General features: G+C 41.7%; 1 protein-coding gene across 1 annotated transcript in view; it reads left to right on the top strand.

The window, feature by feature from the left end:
• PAPPA2 (pappalysin 2) overlaps positions 1 to 18,455 on the top strand; it is a 267,658-nt gene that overhangs the window by 153,516 nt on the left and 95,687 nt on the right. The window contains exons 12-13 of the mRNA XM_047077368.1: positions 9,940 to 10,075; positions 10,274 to 10,490. Of these exons, the coding sequence (XP_046933324.1) occupies positions 9,940 to 10,075; positions 10,274 to 10,490 (353 nt within the window). The remainder of the gene's footprint in view (positions 1 to 9,939; positions 10,076 to 10,273; positions 10,491 to 18,455) is intronic.

Here is an 18,455-nt window from a genome sequence, read left to right as displayed (position 1 = left end):
CATATGAGTTTTCTTGTTTGATCTATCATTATGTTGAATCATATCGATAAGTTTTTTTTTTTAGATATCAAGTTATCTTTGCCTTTGTGGAGTGAACCTGCTTGATTATTACATATTATATTTTAAATATGCTCTTGGATTTTATTGGTTAATCTTTTGCTTTGGATTTTTGCACTTGTATTTATATAAGGAATTAGTTTGTTCCTGTTTTGAATATTCACATTACACAAGCCTCATAAAATTGAGTTTTCCTTCTTGTAGTTTCTGAAACCATCTGTATAAAATAAGGATTATCTATTCCTTCAAAATTAACCCGCCTGTAAAACCAATTGGGTTTGGGGTTTTTTCTTGAGGAAATATTTATGTTTGTCATTTAACTTCCTTTGATTTTTATTAATATGTTAAATTTCTCCTTTCCAATTTTGGACTATGGGAGATTTCCATACATTTACTAATTTCTTCCACGTGTTCAAATTTCGTGCTGATAGTTGTTCATAATGTATTTTTATTTTGTCTCATCTCTGTCTTAGCTATAGTTACCCCTCCTTTTATATTGTATGTTTTTAAGCCTTCTGATTTCTCCTCTTCACTCTCTTGATTACTCATGTCTGGGTTTCTTCAAAGAACAATTTCTGCTTTTGTTCATTTTCCTCCTCTTTCTAGTCACGGTTCTCCAAGTCATGGATTTCTGTCTTTATCTTTATTATTTCTTGTCTCCCTGTTATTCTGGAATATAAGGCATATTTATACTAAAGAAATTCTTTATTGTTTCTGATATTCAAATTTAAGTGAACATCTTGTTAAGTTTTGTTTGTTTTTGCTAAATTTGGCAACACGTTTTTTAATTTAATTAGTTGAATACTAATCCTCTATTTAGAGATGACTTCAACCATCCAGAAAACTGTCCAGATTTCATTATTTAGCAAAAAAGAAAAACTCATATATAGAAGGCATCAAGTCTAATCATTACTTTGGATTCTTTGACATTTTGTTCATAGGAAAGTGGTTAGATCTCTTTGTTAAAGCTTATTTACCTTACCTAGAATTTTAATAATATTAATTTTCTGACTTTTCAATCTGCTACAGAAAAGGAGCAACAAATTAGTAGGGGAGATAGAAACTGGGAGAAGACCTGTACTCAGAGGAGCAGTATTATAAGCCCTATTTTTACCACTAGTCAGTCAAATAACCTTACATAAATCATACAGCCTTCTTGGACATCAATTTTATTAGCTTTAAAATGAGGTATTTGGGGGCACCTGGGTGGCTCAGTCAGCTGAGCATCCAACTCTTGATTTCGGCTCAGGTCATGATCTCACAGTTGGTGAATTCAAGACCCACATCAGGCTCCATGCTGACAGTGCGAGGCCTGCTTGGGATTCTCTCACTCTGCCTCTTCCCCCACTCATGCTCTCTCTCTCTCTCTCTTTCTCTCTCTCTCTCTCTCTCTCTCTCTCTCTCTCTCTCCCTCTCCATCCCTCCCTGCCCCCTCTCTGTCTCTGTCTCAAAATAAATAAATAAACTTTTAAACTGAGGTGTTTGGACTAGATGATTCCTTCCAGTCTGTATTTTTTTTATTTTTATTTTTTCAATATATGAAGTTTATTGTCAAATTGGTTTCCATACAACACCCAGTGCTCATCCCAAAAGGTGCCCTCCTCAATACCCCTCAGCCACCCTCCCCTCCCTCCCACCCCCCGTCAACCCTCAGTTTGTTCTCAGTTTCTAAGAGTCTCTTATGCTTTGGCTCTCTTCCACTGTATTTTCATTTAAGCTTGATGGTGAACTTAAAAAAGAAAGAGATAATAAATATGAATAACAGAATTCTAGTTGTAGGCTACCAAATGCTAAGAGCAAAGAGAAGTATATCTGCTGATACCTTTAGAGCTTTGCTACTCACAGTGTGGTTGGCATCCAGAAGCATCCACATCACTTGAGAGATAGGTAGGACTGCAGAACCTCAGCTCTACTAAATCAGAATTGGCATTTTAAAACAACACCCTCAGGCGAGCTGTAGATACGTTAAAGTTTGGAGAGCACTGCCTTATAGGGTTGTTATCTTAGCATTCAGGAAAATAATTGATGTTCAAAATGAGGCCTCCAATTCACCAAGTAAAGATTCGGTTAAGTACAGGATTCCCTAGTGAAGAGGCCAGGAGCATTTATAATAGGTATTAGAATTATTTCTGTACACACCCCTGACATTTCTAAACAGGTCTTACCTTTCAAAAGAAAACCTGTTTAGAAAATCAGTCTGTGTGGATCCCTGCCTTCCCTGGGAATCCTGCAAAAACAAAGGTGACTATGTGTAACACGCTTTTCATTTCCACCAGAGACTGGACTGGTGCACTGAAAGAGGAACTTCATTTCCCAGTGGCTCAACAGTTTCTCCCCAGAAGGAAAAGCACCCATTTTCCACTTTCCTGTCTGATTGCTACTTCTGTAACTTTTCATTGATTTGACACGGAAGCTTTTTCACACCCTTGACGCAATATCTTTTTTTTTTTTTTTAACGTTTTATTTATTTTTGAGACAGAGAGAGACAGAGCATGAAGGGGGCAGGGGCAGAGAGAGAGGGAGACACAGAATCAGAAGCAGGCTCCAGGCTCTGAGCCATCAGGCCAGAGCCCGACGCAGGGCTCAAACTCACAGACCGCGAGATTGTGACCTGAGCTGAAGTCGGACACTTAACCGACTGAGCCACCCAGGCGCCCCCCTTGACGCAACATCTTATCCGACTCTAAGTTACATGAGTAATTGGGATGGCGATCTTTCTCAACGGGGTGTGGGGAGGCTTGCCTGGCTCCGGAGTGCACTCCTTCATTCCCTCACTTACACATTCTTGTTCCCAAGAGAAGCTTCTCCATATGCATTCCATAACACCTTCCCTCATTCTCAGTTTGTCTTGTGTGGAGTGTCCCCAGGATTCTGAGGTGAAGATTTGATGCAAGTTTATCGAGAACTTTTCCTAAGATCAACACTTGTTGGGGGAGTGAAAGAACTAGAAAGTAGTGAGAGAGGAGGGCTGTGAGACAGCCATGTGACAGCGTCGGCATCCCACATGGAGCTGGATGGCCCTCAGAGTTCTCCTACCCGTACACCACTCGCTCCTATCAAAAGGCCACTGGACGTGGGTTTCTTCCCTCTCCAGCCTCCCCAGAAGAGTGCCATGAGCTTGTGGGGTCGTTCTTCCTTGGAGGGCAGTTTCCAGAAGGAGACTTTGCCGTGGGTTGAGTGCTCAGTCATGAAGGAGGTGGTCTCACAATATCTCCCAGATTTCACAGTGGACCCCCACACCGCAGTATCCGCCACAGATTTGGTTTCCCTCTTTCTGAGCCCCCTTCTGAGTTGCACGGGCTCTTCTAACACAGAGTCTCTGCAGACTTAGCCCTGGTGTCTAAAATCACAGATGAGGAAATGCTGTTAGAAGGAAGGGAGACAACAAGCTGATTCTGATCTGAGTCCTTCCATTGACTTGCCGAGTCACACATTTCCAAATGTCTCCCCCTGGATGGTGGGGGGTCATAATGGTGCTCCCTCTTCATTTCCCAAAATGACAACTTGACTTCACTCTTCCAAAAAGAGAATCACATAAGCCCATAGTGTTTATAGCTGTACTTGTACTATGAAGGAATATAACATAGGATATCAGCTGAGTTTTGACCAAAGCCAGGGAGACAGGCTTGGATGTGGGAAGGAAGTCAAACCAGGTTCAAAACTGTTTCCCATTCTGACTCACATCGTCACGTATGGAGACTACTGAGACAGGTCAGTGGCAAGATGCTAGTTGCCTCACAGCCTCCCTTCCTCTGTTAGATTTGGATGTCAGGTAAGATCCCCTGAAACTGTGAGAATTAATCTCTCTGCCCTGTCAAATTTCTTAAGTCTACAAAGGTAGCAATATTATTAGGGTGGGCCATATGAAATTGCCAACATTTGATAATTTTTCATCTACAAAAAAGGCATATGGTTCAACCAATAGTGCAAGCACTTTTTATCGATTTATTAAAAAAAAATTTTATAGGGGTGCCCGGGTGGCTCAGTCGGTTGAGCGACCGACTTCGGCTTGGGTCATGATCTCACAGCTTGTGGGTTCGAGTCCCACATTGGGCTCTGTGCTGACGGCTTGGAGCCTGGAGCCAGCTTCGAATTCTGTATCTCCCTCTCTTTCTGCCCCTAACCCACTCACATTCTGTCTCTGTCTCTCTCAAAAATAAATAAACATTTAAAAAAATTTATAATGTTTATTTATTTTTGAGAGAGAGAGAGGAGAGAAGGAGTGTGGGTGGGGAGGGGCAGAGAGAGAGGGAGACACAGAATCTGAAGTAGACTCCAGGCTATGAGCCATCAGCACAGAGCCTGATGCGGGAATTGAACCCATGAACCGTGAGATCGTGACCTGAGCCGAAGTTGGACGCTTAACCGACTGAGCCACCCAGGCACACCAATAGTGCAAGCATTCTTAATATGATTTCTGTTGACCCCTAATTGGACTACAAATAGCTTTTAAAGGGTTCTCGTAGCTTTCAGAAATTGTGGGAATTTCCCAAATTGTGGGAAACTTTTATGCCTAAGTGTTTGTGTGACTTCGTTTTGGGGGAAAATGATGTTTTCCCCACTTTTGTTGACGAGTGTCAACAAATTTTATTACGAGTTTGTGACTTCCTGCTCACCCCAAATTAAGAAGCATTGTGTAGTCAAAAGAATACAGAACTTGAAGGTAGGGAAACCCAAATTCCTACCTCTCTAGACTTTAGCTAGAGGAAATCACTTAACCTCCTCAAAGCCTACTTTCCACTTCTATGATATGACTTTTTGTATACTGGGGATATTATAGTACAAAAATCTCCAATAGGAATAAAAACCCAAGGAACTTTATGGAGGCTCCAGCAAAGCATGTGAGCATACTTGGCGCGCTGTAAAGTGCTATACAAAGAGAATGTAGTGTCCTGTTCAAGGGCCTCCCCTGTCTCTCTGGAATCAGGATGTGCCATAGAGGAGTGAAAAGGAGAGGCGCAGAAAAAATAACAACCCAGTAACTAACCAAAAGCATTTAAAAACCTCAGCGAAGATTCTTTTCAAGTTTGTGGTATAGTTTCAGGGTCTGCTATCCAGTGACCACCACAAAGGATGACCTGGAAGTCAAAATGCTTGGCTTGGGAGTATTACTGAGTGTGTCTGTACCCAGTAGGCAGACTGGAGAGGGGTTTCTTAAGCCCAAACAGTTCTTCACTACGGAACATTCTTTCAATCTTACCCTTCACCAGTGGCCAGAAGTTAGATCCAGTAGTTAATGTCAAGGCTTTGGATGAAAAAGGCATTGAGTGTGGTGGACTGGTTTTCCATGTCTGTATGCGAGTCAGTATCTGTCTGTCTGTCTCTCCAATCTGTTTCTCTAGTTCAGAGTATTTTGCAGTGGATTCACTGAGCTCATTTCACTGGCAGTCCCTCTATCTTGAGGGACTGAGAATCTTCTTCAGTCCTGAGAATCCCTTGCTTTTCTAAAAGATTCTGCCTCCTTTCTGACATCTAGCTCTAGTTTTTCTTCGTAAGAGCTAAGTTCAAATTAATCCCATATTGCTAATGTAATACAAGAATGCGATCTCCTTGCTAACACGAATAATACAGTATTACGGATGAAGCTAATCATCCCCTTGACCTCTTAGCGTCTTGGATTTTTCTCTTGGGGTGTGTCTGGTGCTCCTTTCAGATCTGGATAGTTCTCTAGGAGGTGAACTATCTGGCACCCTTTATCCTGAAGGGGAAGCTGTTCACATAATGCATTTGGTGTGGTGATTAAAGAAGTGTCACACCATAGTGGCAAAAGTGGCACAGGGGTAGAACAAGTAGAACTTCACGTTGCCCACGTACCTGTTCCAGCCGATACCTAGCTTTTACATCTAGGAACATAAAACTCATTATGTATTTTGTATAAAGTGAAAATAGTGTGGACTATAATACTATATTAAAATAGCTGTGATTTAGCTGTGGGAAAAGCAACTTTTAAAAATATCTTTGGGGCACCTGGGTGGCTCCGTTGGCTGGGCAGCTGACTTCGGCTCAGGTCACGATCACACAGCTCATGAGTGAGTTCGAGCCCCATGTCGGGCTCTGTGCTGACAGCTCAGAGCCCGGATCCTGCTTCGGATTCTGTGTCTCCCTCTCTTTCTGCCTCTTCCCCACTCACGCTCTGTTTCTCTCTCTCTCTCAAAAACAAATAAACATTAAAATTTTTTTTAAATATCATCTTTGATGCTTAACATCACTCATCATCAAGGAGAGGCAAATCAAAAACACAATAAGGTATCACTTTATGCTTGTCAGAATGGCTAGAATCAAAAAGACAAATAACAAGTATTGGCGAGGATGTGGAGAAAAAGGAAACCTCGTACGCTGTCGGTGGGAATGCAAGTTGATGCAGCCACTGTGGAAAACAGTATGGAGGTCCCTCAAAAAATTAAAAACAGAAACATCATATAATCCAGTAATTCCACTAATGGGTATTTTCTCAAAGAAAATACTAATTTGAAAAGATATATGTGCCCCTATGTTCATTGCAGCATTATTTAAAATAGCCAAGATATGGAAGCATCCCAAGTGTCCATGGATAGATGAATGGATAAAGAAGATGTGGCATATAAATACAATGGAATATATCTCAGCCATAAAAAAGAATGAGATCTTGCCTTTGCAACAACATGGGCGGACCTAATGGGTTTAATGCTAGGGGAAATAAGCCAGTCAGAGAAAGACAAATACCATATGTGGAATTTAAGAAATTCCACAAAATAAATAAAGAAGCAAAGGAAAAAAGGAGGGAAACTAAAAAACCAGACTCTTCAATACAGAGAACAAACAGGTGGCTGCCGGAGGGGTGGTGGGTGGATGGGTGAAGATAAAGGGGATTAAGAGACATAAACTTCCAGTTACAAAACAAATAAGTCACAGCGATGAAAAGTACAGCATAGGGAATATAGTCAATAAGATTGTGAAAATGTCGTTTGGTGACAGATAATGACTAATCTATTGTGAGCACTGAGTAATGGGTGGCGTTCAATCATGTGTTGTATGTTTGAAACTAATGTAACACTGTATGTTAAGTATACTTCAATGAAAGTCATCATCTTTAAGGAATACACCTTTACTATGTATATATGATGTATTTTTCATGGATTCCATTTATAGAGATATACTCTGTATCAAAAGCCTTGGATATCACCAGTGTCTATAGAAGTAGAACCTGGAATACCAACTCACATTTCTACATGTGCCAATTTAAAATAGCATATGTGAAATTTTTCAGCCGGCAGATGTTGGAAAAGCATAATTCCCCGTGCACCAAAATATATAGGTGTATGTTTAATTTTGAAATTTTTTTCTTTACTCTCATCTTTCTGAAGTACCAACAAAATAAAACACACTTCTCTTTGGAAATAAGAATTATTTCATGAATTAATTTATGAACATTGAGTTCTTAACTAGATGAGAGCCACGGTCTAACCCTTATAATAGCCTCACGAGACAGGTAGTAAGTCTGTGTTTGGGATGTGCCAAAGAGGAACTTTAGGCTCAGAGGGGAGGGATGGACTGCTCGGATTTCACCAGCTAGTGAGGATGGAGCTAAGAGTCACTGAAGTTTCTGCCTGGCACCCCTCTCTCCAGAATGGTGAACTTACTTGGGTCTTTTCATCCTGGCTCAGGTTGGTGGGTATGCGCATATGTGCACATTCAGGCCAGTCTCTGCTTTAGAGGCTCCGATAGTTGTAGGAGAGTTCATACTTTCTTCACGTCTAGTGGCTGCTGTGGGGCATATTCGGTATTCAGATGAAAACAAAGTTCGGTTACCTCTCCTGTGTCACTGGGAGAGGAAATGCCTCAGATTCAGTGTCTTGTACTCCGATCAAACCCTTGTCTCTTTTTGCTTTGTGTATCCCAACATTCCTGTGCCTGTGTCTCCTTTGTAAGTCTTACCTGTGGTTTCCTACTTAAGCCATGGCCTAGAAATCCTGGCATAGCCCTTCCCACAAATCACAGCACAGAGACACTGCCACCAGGAGCAGGCTGTACGGTTCAAAGTGATTTGGTTCAAAGACCCTTAGAGCAAGGAGGCACATTGCCAGGAGATGCAAAATGAGTTGGAGGTTTTGGGCATGGGCCCTCAGGACAGAGAAATCCACACCATGAGACCTGCCCCAACTAATTAGTTTCAGGTGGGTGGTGTCTATTTTGGGGCCCAACAGAAGGTGGGAAGACTGAGCGCCCCTGTTCCTTCTTGAACCCACCCCACTCTTCCAGTCTGAGGCCTACAGAGGTAAAGCCACCACGTACTTGTTTGGACTCCGTCTGTTCCTGTCTCAGGAAACGACCCAGAACTTTTTTCCAGTACTCAGGTCTCTTTTGTGGTGTAGGAAAAGGAAGAGGTTGTGGGAGTTCCCAAGGGACTTTGATGTCCTTTGCCGCTGAAGTTGAGGGCTTTGCGTTAGGCTCTTGGTTACCTTATGGTATGTTTCATGTCTCGCCCTCATCCAGCCAGGGACAAAGGACCTCGTATTGCAAGCTCTAACCTGTGGGTCTGGATGTTTCTTAAGTTATAAAGGAATATTTATTACTTCAAAGAGGGGAAATGAGAAGGGGGAAAAGACACTGTAAAAAGAGAGTGTGGCTGGTCTTTGCCTCAAAGGAGGAGAGGAAGAAGGGAGAGCTGTGTTGCACTGACCACTGCAAATCATAAAATCACCCTAATTGAGCCAGCAGTGCAAACGGACACTCTATAAACACACCAGCAAGACTCAGGAAAAATCAGCCTGCACACAAGGAAGAATTCTTGGTAAAATGGAAAACATGTTTTACTCTCCTCCTCCCCATTTTTAGAAGAGGTAGGTCCCCACCAGTGGATACACCTTGCTTTTACCCTGAGGACAGTTGTCCTGGAGCTTCATTGCCCTTGGAACCAGATAAAAAGCTACAGAAATGCACACAGAACACTGTAAGGTCCAGCACCAGAATCTAGTGATGTAGCCATCATGGAATACCAGGCAAGGTAGGGATTTACGATCAATAGAAATTCAGCATAATATTGAGCTAAAAGACATAAAGCAACACTGGAATTGCTGCATCAAATAATTTCAACGTGGAAAATAAGCCCTCCCGGTCATCCCCCGAACTCTAAGGTGTTTTCTTTTTTGATTAAAGGATTTTCGCAGACGAAACTCCCATAGTTTACTTTGGAAGACAGTTATATTGTTAATCAGCCTAACCATCTAGGAATATTCTTTATAAAGAACTGAATATCCGAGGCCTCGGTGTTGGCTTATTTTTCAGCCATGGGTAGAGTTGGGCATATACGCTTGGGGCACCAGGAAAACTTCGTCAGAACAGACGGTTCGTCAGCTTCTAGTCTCAGAAACCATAGACTCCACAGTAGCCTCTAATGTCATAGTTCGCGCGCTAAGTGAGACGTTCGGATAAGAAGTTTAGGGGGAAGACAGGGTGATGGGGAAGGAAGAACTATGTTTGGAGCTAGGCCAGTTCACAGCAGTATGTTAGCTTGGTGAGTCTCGTCCACTTCTCCCACTTTGGAGATGTGGTATTGGCTCGCTGTGCAGTGATTTATTGTCTCCAGCAATGGTCCCTTTCAGTGATCTTTTTGAGAAATTTAAAGAAAGACAGGCCCAAGTGAAAAAGGAACAGTTGAAGTCAAAAATCTCAGAAAAAGATGGCAAGTTCAGTAGCCGCAAGTTAATCTTTTTTCATCTAATGTTGATTTTTGGTGTGAACTTGGATATCTTTCTGTGCCTACTCCGTATTTTTCTCATAGGTAAAGGAGAAGGGAGCTCTTGCTTTATAAACGGTGAACTGAGGAAATGTAAAAGTAATGTGACACATCCCTCGATACCCCTCTGGAAATAATGGCTTATACCTATGTGTGCTTATGCCTAGGTGTGTTTCAGTAGACCAGGAGTGGCCACGACAATTTTCATTTTCTTGACATCTGATGGCCCGGTACTTGGAGAACATCGGCGGCCAACAGTGACTGTTCACCTGACTGATGTCAGTGGGAACAACCACTCTCTTGGTGAGTCTGACAATGGTCCCTTTAGGGCTGTTAGGGGATAAGCCAGTAGACCCCGGAGTCAACTAGGCTTCCGTCCCTTACATTGTCCGGGACCCTGCCTGGAGTACACAGCTATCGAGAAGATAAAAATGAATGCTAGATATGGAAACACAGTGCTGTATGGGTGGCTACAGTATCATTCATCTTATTTCTCTTCAGGAACCTATGAACTGTCATGCCAGCATAACCCGCTGGTTATCAATGTGAGCCATCACCCGAATGTCCTCTCCCACCGTACCTCCTCAGTGCTGCTGAATTTCTCATCCCCATTGGTAGGCATCTCAGCGGTGGCTCTAAGGACATCCTCCCATATAAGTTCATCAACTCTCAATAGCTGCATCCCAGAGCACGAGGGACAACATCATCAGGGACAGAGGTACAAAGTCCCCTTTCTTCCTTTTTGTCTTTCTTTTTCTTGTGGCTGTGAAATACTACTATCATTTCCATACATATGATTTTGTTTTCAGTGGGTGCTTGATCACTAAAAAGTGGGTCTAAAAACTACTAAAAACACATAAGAAACAAGTAAAGAACAATTTATGGAAGGCACACTTGGTTTTCGCATTTTGCTCTTCTTTTCTTAGCTGAGCATAATTTTTTATGTAAATATTTAACATCTTTACAAGGTCTTAAAATCTTTTTTACATATAAAACCGCTGCCTTCACATCAGCATTGTTGTATAAACTGCCAAAAATTTTCTGCCAAAAACTCAATGTTCCCTAAGCAATGTATATTTTTCCACTTGTTCCCACCTGGACAGTGTATGCAGCAAGTTGAACAATTAGTTTTCAAGGCACGTCATATAATCAGTTAGAGTTACATATGGAAATCAGGACTATGTTATCTACATGGGTCTTTCTGTGGACATCTGTGATGGTCATCATTTACAAGAGGTTTCCTGAACTCTCTGCCTCAGCTAGCAGAGGGACTATACTTTTATAATGTTGGTGCGCCCAAGGGTGGCCCGAAGGTGGGAGAGAGCATGCCAGACAATAATCTGTGCTGCAGTTGGGCTGGATTCATTCTATGAGTGGTCTCATCAGTTGAGTGGGACTCTAGGTAATAGAGCTCATTCCCTCAAGGAGTCAGGTGATTGGGATCCTAGTCACAAAAGCTGCGGTTCCAGGCAATGCTCCATCACCAAGCAGGAGCTCTGATACTACTGTGCCCCACCTAGGTATACCAGAAACCCAGCTTTGATTAGGGAATGGCAGTAGACATTAGTGTGTAATATACCAGTTATCTTTTGCTATTTAGCACATCATAGTAAAATTTAGTGGTCTATCACAGTTGCTAGTGGGAGGAATTTGGATGCGACTTAGTTGAGTGCCTCTGGCTTAGAGTCCTTTACGAGTTTGCCATCAAGCTGTTGGCCAAAGATACAGTAACCTAAAGCCCAAGAGGCGCTGGAGATTTCACTTCCAGGCTCGCTCATGTGGTGATTGGCAGGCCTCAGAAGATCTGCATCCAAGCTCAGTCACAAAGGCACTAGCGGTAGGCGTGCTCACATAGGTGTGGCTCAGTTCCTTACCACGTGGGCTTCCTCGTAAGCTGCCAGAGTATACTCTGACACAACAACTAATGATCCGAGAGAGAAAGCGGCCATGGGGGATGAGTACATAGGAGACCACCCCAAAGGGAAGCCAGAGTCTTTTTATAACATAATGGTGGAAGTGAAAATCCATTCCTTCTGGCATATTCTTTTTATTAGATGTGAGTCAGTAAGTCCAGCCTGTACTCAAGGGGAAGGCTTTGCATCATCAGGGCATGAATCACTAGGGGCCATCTTAGAGGCCATCTACCACGTCCAGTAATGGTGGCTTATGTTAACTGAATACTAACTGTGTGTGCAGGTATTGTTGTAAATGCTGGAAAGAGAGAAGCAATAAGGGTTAGAGTCTGGATGATGGACGTTGTGACGTTAGCTCATGTGCAACTCTTAAGTAGTCTCATTGAGCAAACGTCTTCACATATTAGCACAGGAATACAGACTATTAAAATACTGTTGTTTACCAGAATTCTTGCCTCTCTCCTATGTGTTTTCAAAGTATCTCCTCTCTTGGCTCTACCTCTGGCCTCAAGCCATACAGAATTTCTTTCAGGTCCCTGAAACATGTGTTCTTGAGGAGCTTCATGCCTTTGCACATTATGTTCCCTACTTTCTTGAATGCCTTCCAGCCCTTCTTCTCTTCAACTCATACTTCATCGTCAGGATTCACCTTCTTCTGTGCAATCTTGGCAGATTCCTTGCCTGTCTCCGTAGGGCATTGTACACAACCTACTCTCTACCGAAACAGCTCTCATGTTGGGTGGTGACTATTTATTTCCTTGTTCTTTTCCACTAAGCTCCGAGCTCTCTCTAGTGGAAATTCCATGTGGTGTCTTTCGGCACCTAGCAGAGAGCCTGGCACATAGTAGGTATCAGAAACTGCGTTGAATGATAGTAACAGATTTTATCTCTAAATGCTGTATGGAACAGAACCGAACAAGCAAACCAAAAAAACTGATAGAAGTCATAGCTTCTCTAGACTCAAGGGACAAGAATTCCCTCACCATCATGGCTGTGAAGTTCTGACAAAGAAGTTGATTAATTGTGATCACTGCTGCTAGTTCACTTATTTTCATTTGGCACTGTGAGGAAAAACAAGTTTTATATGCATGCATGCAAACCAGTAGAAATAGGATATGATTCTCCAGTTTACACAGAGTGTATCTGGAATGCAGAAGCATTTCCAAACCACATGTGACTGACAGGAGCCATGCAAATTGGCTTTCCCTCCTAGCCAGCAAATCAGTGCAACATAGTAAATTTTGATACGCAGGGAACCTGAAAGATTTCATATGTTTTCTTTGTGAACAGATTTAAAATCCTAATCTCTATATATACTCTCAAAGAATAGGAGTATTTTTGTTTCTTTATATCAATCCCGACTGTAGATGTGGATAGATCATAATATGAAACCCTCAAATTCTGGGCATAGTGAGAGGGATTCCTGGCTACTTCATTCTTACCCCTTATGACCTGAATTCCATTAATACTAAAATGGGCAAGGGAGAGCTGACAGATGCCTGGCAGTAGAGGATGTGTTGTCCATTTCGTATTTAACCATTAATGACCAGTGGCCTCTCCCTCCTATAGTTCTGCATCCTTAAACCAGCCTGACTGGCCCACAGAATCTCAGCTGAAGGCGAATAAACTTGTCTGGCGCTCCAGTGATCTTCATGATTCTCACCTTGGACCCTTTAGCTTTGATCTGTCTCTTCATCTTGTTTCTTGTTTCGCTGTGATGGCTTCCCAATTTATGACCCTTTGGGCTTAGTCTACTGGTAATGAACCATTAGTCTTGAAAACCAAGTTTAGTATTCTTGGTTTTGGCCACTAGTGCTCCCTAAGAGCTCAATTCACTCCTACTCTCTGGCTGTTTCTAGCTCTGGTCACTTTAGGGAGAGGTCCTGCGTAACCTGCCACAGCATCCCATGAGTTGGAGAATCAGGCAGACCCCCCAACCGTCCCAAGATCGGGTTGATGGCTTTAGGGAATGGGAACCACTTTTGTGATTAATGCATTAGGAATTGGAGTGTGCCCCAGATATAATCCAGGCACTAATAGGTTACTTGGCCTAAATGAGTGGATTTGCTTCCAGAAATCTGGACTCTAATTTAATCAGGACTCTTGTTATCTACTTTGGAAATTCACATAATCAGTTCTAGAAGAATTTACAGATAGACAAGAATTGCTGATGGGTGTGTGTTTCCTCCTACAACAGAATTTTATTCTTCCAGTTACATGAACAAAATATAATGGAAACATTGATTGTAACTTCTCTGCCCCTCCAGATGGCAGTAGATTCGTCAGATCCCCCAGTGTTGAATCTTCTGAAGATGACCTTGGTCTTCTTCTCCAGGGCCTGGCTGATTACAATGGCTGAAACTTCTGACCGCTCCTCTCTTTGCAACATTTGCACTTTCCCTCTTAATTGATTTTTCCATCTACCTTCTCTATAAAAGGTTGCAGTGTAATCTCCCAAATAACTGTGCTTCCCTAACTTTTCCTTGTATTTCAAGCAGTTCTGGATTTTTTATAATTTGATGTTACAGAATTCTGTGCATAGCTGCTTGTGACTCTTTTATCTTTATTAAGATCATACCTTGTGCCAACCCTTTTGCCCCATTAAATGCCTTTGGCTTTGTATTCTACTTTGTCTGGAATTTAAATTTCCATTCCTGCTTTCCATTTGTTTATATTTATTTGATAAATATTGGCATTGCTTTTATTTTTAACATTTCTCTGTCTTCACTGCCAATGAGCCCAGGGCAGATTGCTACATGGCAGTTTATTCTGAAAATTTATTTCATGGTCCCCAAGCCTCTAGAAGCCTTAGGACCCTGCAGTGTTTTTACCTTTGGAACATTTATCTTCTGGGATTCCATGGCCTTTGCCAGTGGCTCTCCCCCAACCCCCACTCTCTCCCATCTCACTGGACCAAGACCCTTATCCTTCCTGACCTGATGTCTTGAAGTCAGGAAAGGCTGATGAGGACCGATAGATAAAGAACAGATTTATGACCCCTGAAAAGCAGTGCCCAGTTTTCCGGTCTCAAGAGAAGCCAGAGAATGAATAAAGAATGACCCTTTCCCTCTCTTCTTTTAGTATGGCTCTATTCCTTATTTGCTTTTTTTTAGGAAAAAAAAAATACATACTTTGGCTTCCAATGATGTTTCTCAATTCAACTCCAATACATTTTGGAATCAGGAGGGAATCCACACAGATTCCAGCTGTCAGTCCTGGTTTTTGATATTGATAAGAGTTTTCATATTTTTTTCTGTATTGTCGGAATTTAAGTGGGAAGCCGGGAAAAATGACCTCATAGCATTCTTGTGAGATTAACCAGGAATGATCCCTGCGGAGTCTGTCGTACCACGTAGCCCCGGGCAGGAGCACCGCCCATGGTGGCTTCTACACCACTTCTCATCTTTGTTTGTCTCCATTCTTCCTTCTACAAGGTGTGCCGCTAGCACTTTGTTGCTTCCCAGCTCTAAATCCACTCGCAGCATGTGAATGTGTAATGCTAGAACAGGATTTCATTAATATTTATCCTTTGTTGGCTAATGCCACGTTCAGTTTTGTCAGGAGAGGGTTATGGAGAGACAGTGCAGGAGGAAGGGCTTAGCTTCCCGCTTTCAGTGTGTGTTCTTCTCTTTTGCTGCTATGACATGACATGTGGTGTAGAGAACAGCTTCCATCAAGTATCGCAGCCACTTGGGCTCCCAGGGTACTTATTTCCGGTTGGCTCTTCATCACCCTTGACCAAAGGTAATGCTTGTTAAGTATCCTACTGTGTATTATGGATTGCCAGCCTCCCATTTCTCATTGATAAGGAGCTTCACATACTCAAGTCCATAGGTACAACCAAACCGATCCCCAAATCCTACCTTTGTGAATCTATCTCCTGGTACCATTTATAGTTCCATTGTATGCCAGTCAGGGTCCAGTCAGGACATAGTAATTAGAATAGGGGAAGTTTAATATAAATAATTATTAACTACAAAGGATTAGCTACTTGGGGGTAAAGAGGTCCCTAATGACTAGAAGAATGGTGGGTAAAGGAAGCAACTATTCCATTTAGGGACAAGGGAAAAGTATCGGAGGAAGGAACAAATGTGGAAGTCTCCCCACCTCGGGCTGTGATTTGGATCCCATTAGGGAGGGCGCAGAGAGAGCACACTGGATGATAGGGAAGTTTGCGGAGGTTTTGTGGGCTGGACCAGCAATCAAGAAGCCATCCACTGGGGTGCTGATCAAAGCTTATTAGGAAGCTCCTACTGGGTCCCTGTTGGGGCTTCTAGGAAGCTGCCATTGGGTAACTGCTGAAACTTTTTGGGAAGTCATCCGCTGGGCATTGGTGAAATGTTCTGCGAAGTCAGTCACTGGGGTACCTTTGAGACTTGCTGGAAAGCTGCTCTAGGGTGCTGGCGAAACTTGAGGAGACGTGCAGGGTGTCGCGGAAACTCGTTATGTGGTGAGCACCATTGGATTGACGCTCTGTCAGACATCAAGTGCAGCAGAAGCCGGGAGAGGAAAGTGCGTAGAAACCAAGAAGAAAAGCCCCTTCTTCCTCCAAGTCTCTCCAGTTAACATCTACTGGGAAAGCATGACATCACACTAACTGGCAAAAGAGCACGGTGAATCTCTAGTATCACAAAGCAGCAGGAAAATTCTTGTCAGATAACCCAGAAGAAATCCCTTTGTACTCTTTGCCTTTTCTGTTCCAGTTAAGATTTCCTTTAAGTCCCTGGCTTGAGTCCTCAGACCACATTTCAATATAACTTCTAAATAGATTGACCTAACTAAAAATGCATATTTTCTTTTTTTAATGTTTTGAACTTCTCTTAAGTCCAAGGCAAACATGAAGTATAAATACCTCATTAACTTATTCAGTATAAATACACATTCTGATTGAGATGGAAAACAAGTAATAGATATTCATAAATATAAAATTGTAGTGGGTTCTGAGGTTTACCTTAAACTATAGCTTATCAATGCCAAGTATTCTAATCTAAAATTGAATCGGATATTAATCTTTTCAAATGAATGTCCTTGTAGAAACCTGAGTTCTTTCTTCTGTCTCTTGTTCTCATGCTCATTTTTTCTTGTTAACTATATATAGTCATGCTTTGATCCTTTTTATCGCTGTGGATAACTGAAAGTAGACTCGTGTGACAATTTAAGTCTAATAGAGTAGATATGTGTGTGAGTGTAAGCATACACGTTGTGGATGCATTGTTGTATTTTTCCTCAAGTAGAAGAAAGTTTTTGAAAAGTTTTACATACATTGATTTGTAAAACCACTTATTCTGTATGGTGTGTGTGTGTGTGTGTGTGCGCGCGCGCGTGTGCGCGTGTGCATGTATGTCTGTGTACAGAAAGAGATGGACTATTCCTTATTCAAAAATACTTATTATTAAGTGCCTACAATGTGCCAGGAATCATTTTTCAGTTGAGGAAAATAAGACTCAGAGTCTTAGTCCAAATTCACCTTATTTGAGATTAGCAAAACTAAGACTAGAATCTAAGTAATTGGTTTTTAGTAAAGGAAAGTTCTATTATACAAATGGAAAACCGTTTCAGAAATATACCCATGTCTTACTATCATCCAAGAAACCCTGCCACCCTCCCTCAAACTATATTTGGCAAAAAAGCACAAGGGAAGAACAATGATTCTAAGAGCAAGGTCTTCTCATAGAAATTCCCCTGTCTTGGTAGATGGATTATCTAAGCAACCCTCTTAGCAGAGGATGTCCCCTCGATTGTCCATTATCTAGTTACACCACATCCGTTTTATCAGGAATCCACATCCATCCATATCTATTCCCAAGTCATTTTCCCTTATTATAAGCCTAAGCCACCTTCAAGGCTGTCTTCTCCATGGCTCAACTATGAATTATTATAATGAATTATTATTCATTAAAGTTTTAAAAATCTATATTCTGATTCTTTTCATAATGTTATATAATTGAGAGTTCATTGTTTTAGCAATTTTGGTCTAGTAAAACGTGGTTATATATATTGTAAGTGTGTGTGAGTGTGTGTGTGTGTGTATTTCACTTTATGCAAGACAATTTTTTGGAAAAGGTTCATGTGTATTGATTATATAACTAAATTTTAAAATGATTTAACTTTTTAAATGATTGGGCCATTCAAAAGGGTACTGTTTTTTAAGTAAAAAATATTTTTGTAAAGAGCACTGTCATCCCCAGATTTTTTCTACTTTCTTTTTCTTTTCTGCATAAATCTGCATTTTCTCTATTTACTTAGAGCAAACTAAGCATGAACACATAAAGTCTGAGTCAAGAAAACGTAATGAACACACATACCGTGCTCTTGTATGAGTCTATATTCAAAGCAACAACTCTTAGAATTTACCTTTTGCATTAAAACATTTGCTGTTAGGCTGTTATTGTGGATACGTGTTGGAGTTCAGCCTCTGACTCTCCTATACTTAATGTAAAAATACACATATACATAATTAACATACCTGCCACATTTTGTCAACCATGCTTGTGTAAAGAAGACGATCAGGTGATTTTAAAATTGGGTAATCCCATGGGGCACCTGGATGGCTCAGTTGGTTGAGCATCTGACTCTTGATTTTGGCTCAGGTCTTGGTCTCATGGTTTGTGATTTCAACCCCTGCATTGGGCTCTTGCTCCAGCAGTGTGGAGCCTGCTTGGGATTCTCTCTCTCTCTGCCCCGCCCACACACATGAGCTAGCTCTCTCTCTCTCTCTCTCTCTCTCTCTCTCTCTCTCTGTCTGCCTCTCTCTTTCTCTCTCTCAAAAT

The sequence above is a fragment of the Lynx rufus genome, unplaced genomic scaffold (assembly GCF_022079265.1).
Source record: "Lynx rufus isolate CCGP_SWC_20201006 ecotype Redwood Valley unplaced genomic scaffold, mLynRuf1.p SCAF_15, whole genome shotgun sequence".
NCBI lineage: Eukaryota > Metazoa > Chordata > Mammalia > Carnivora > Felidae > Lynx > Lynx rufus.
Note: the sequence above shows the minus strand (reverse complement) of the source record. Positions and strands in the feature narration are given on the sequence as shown.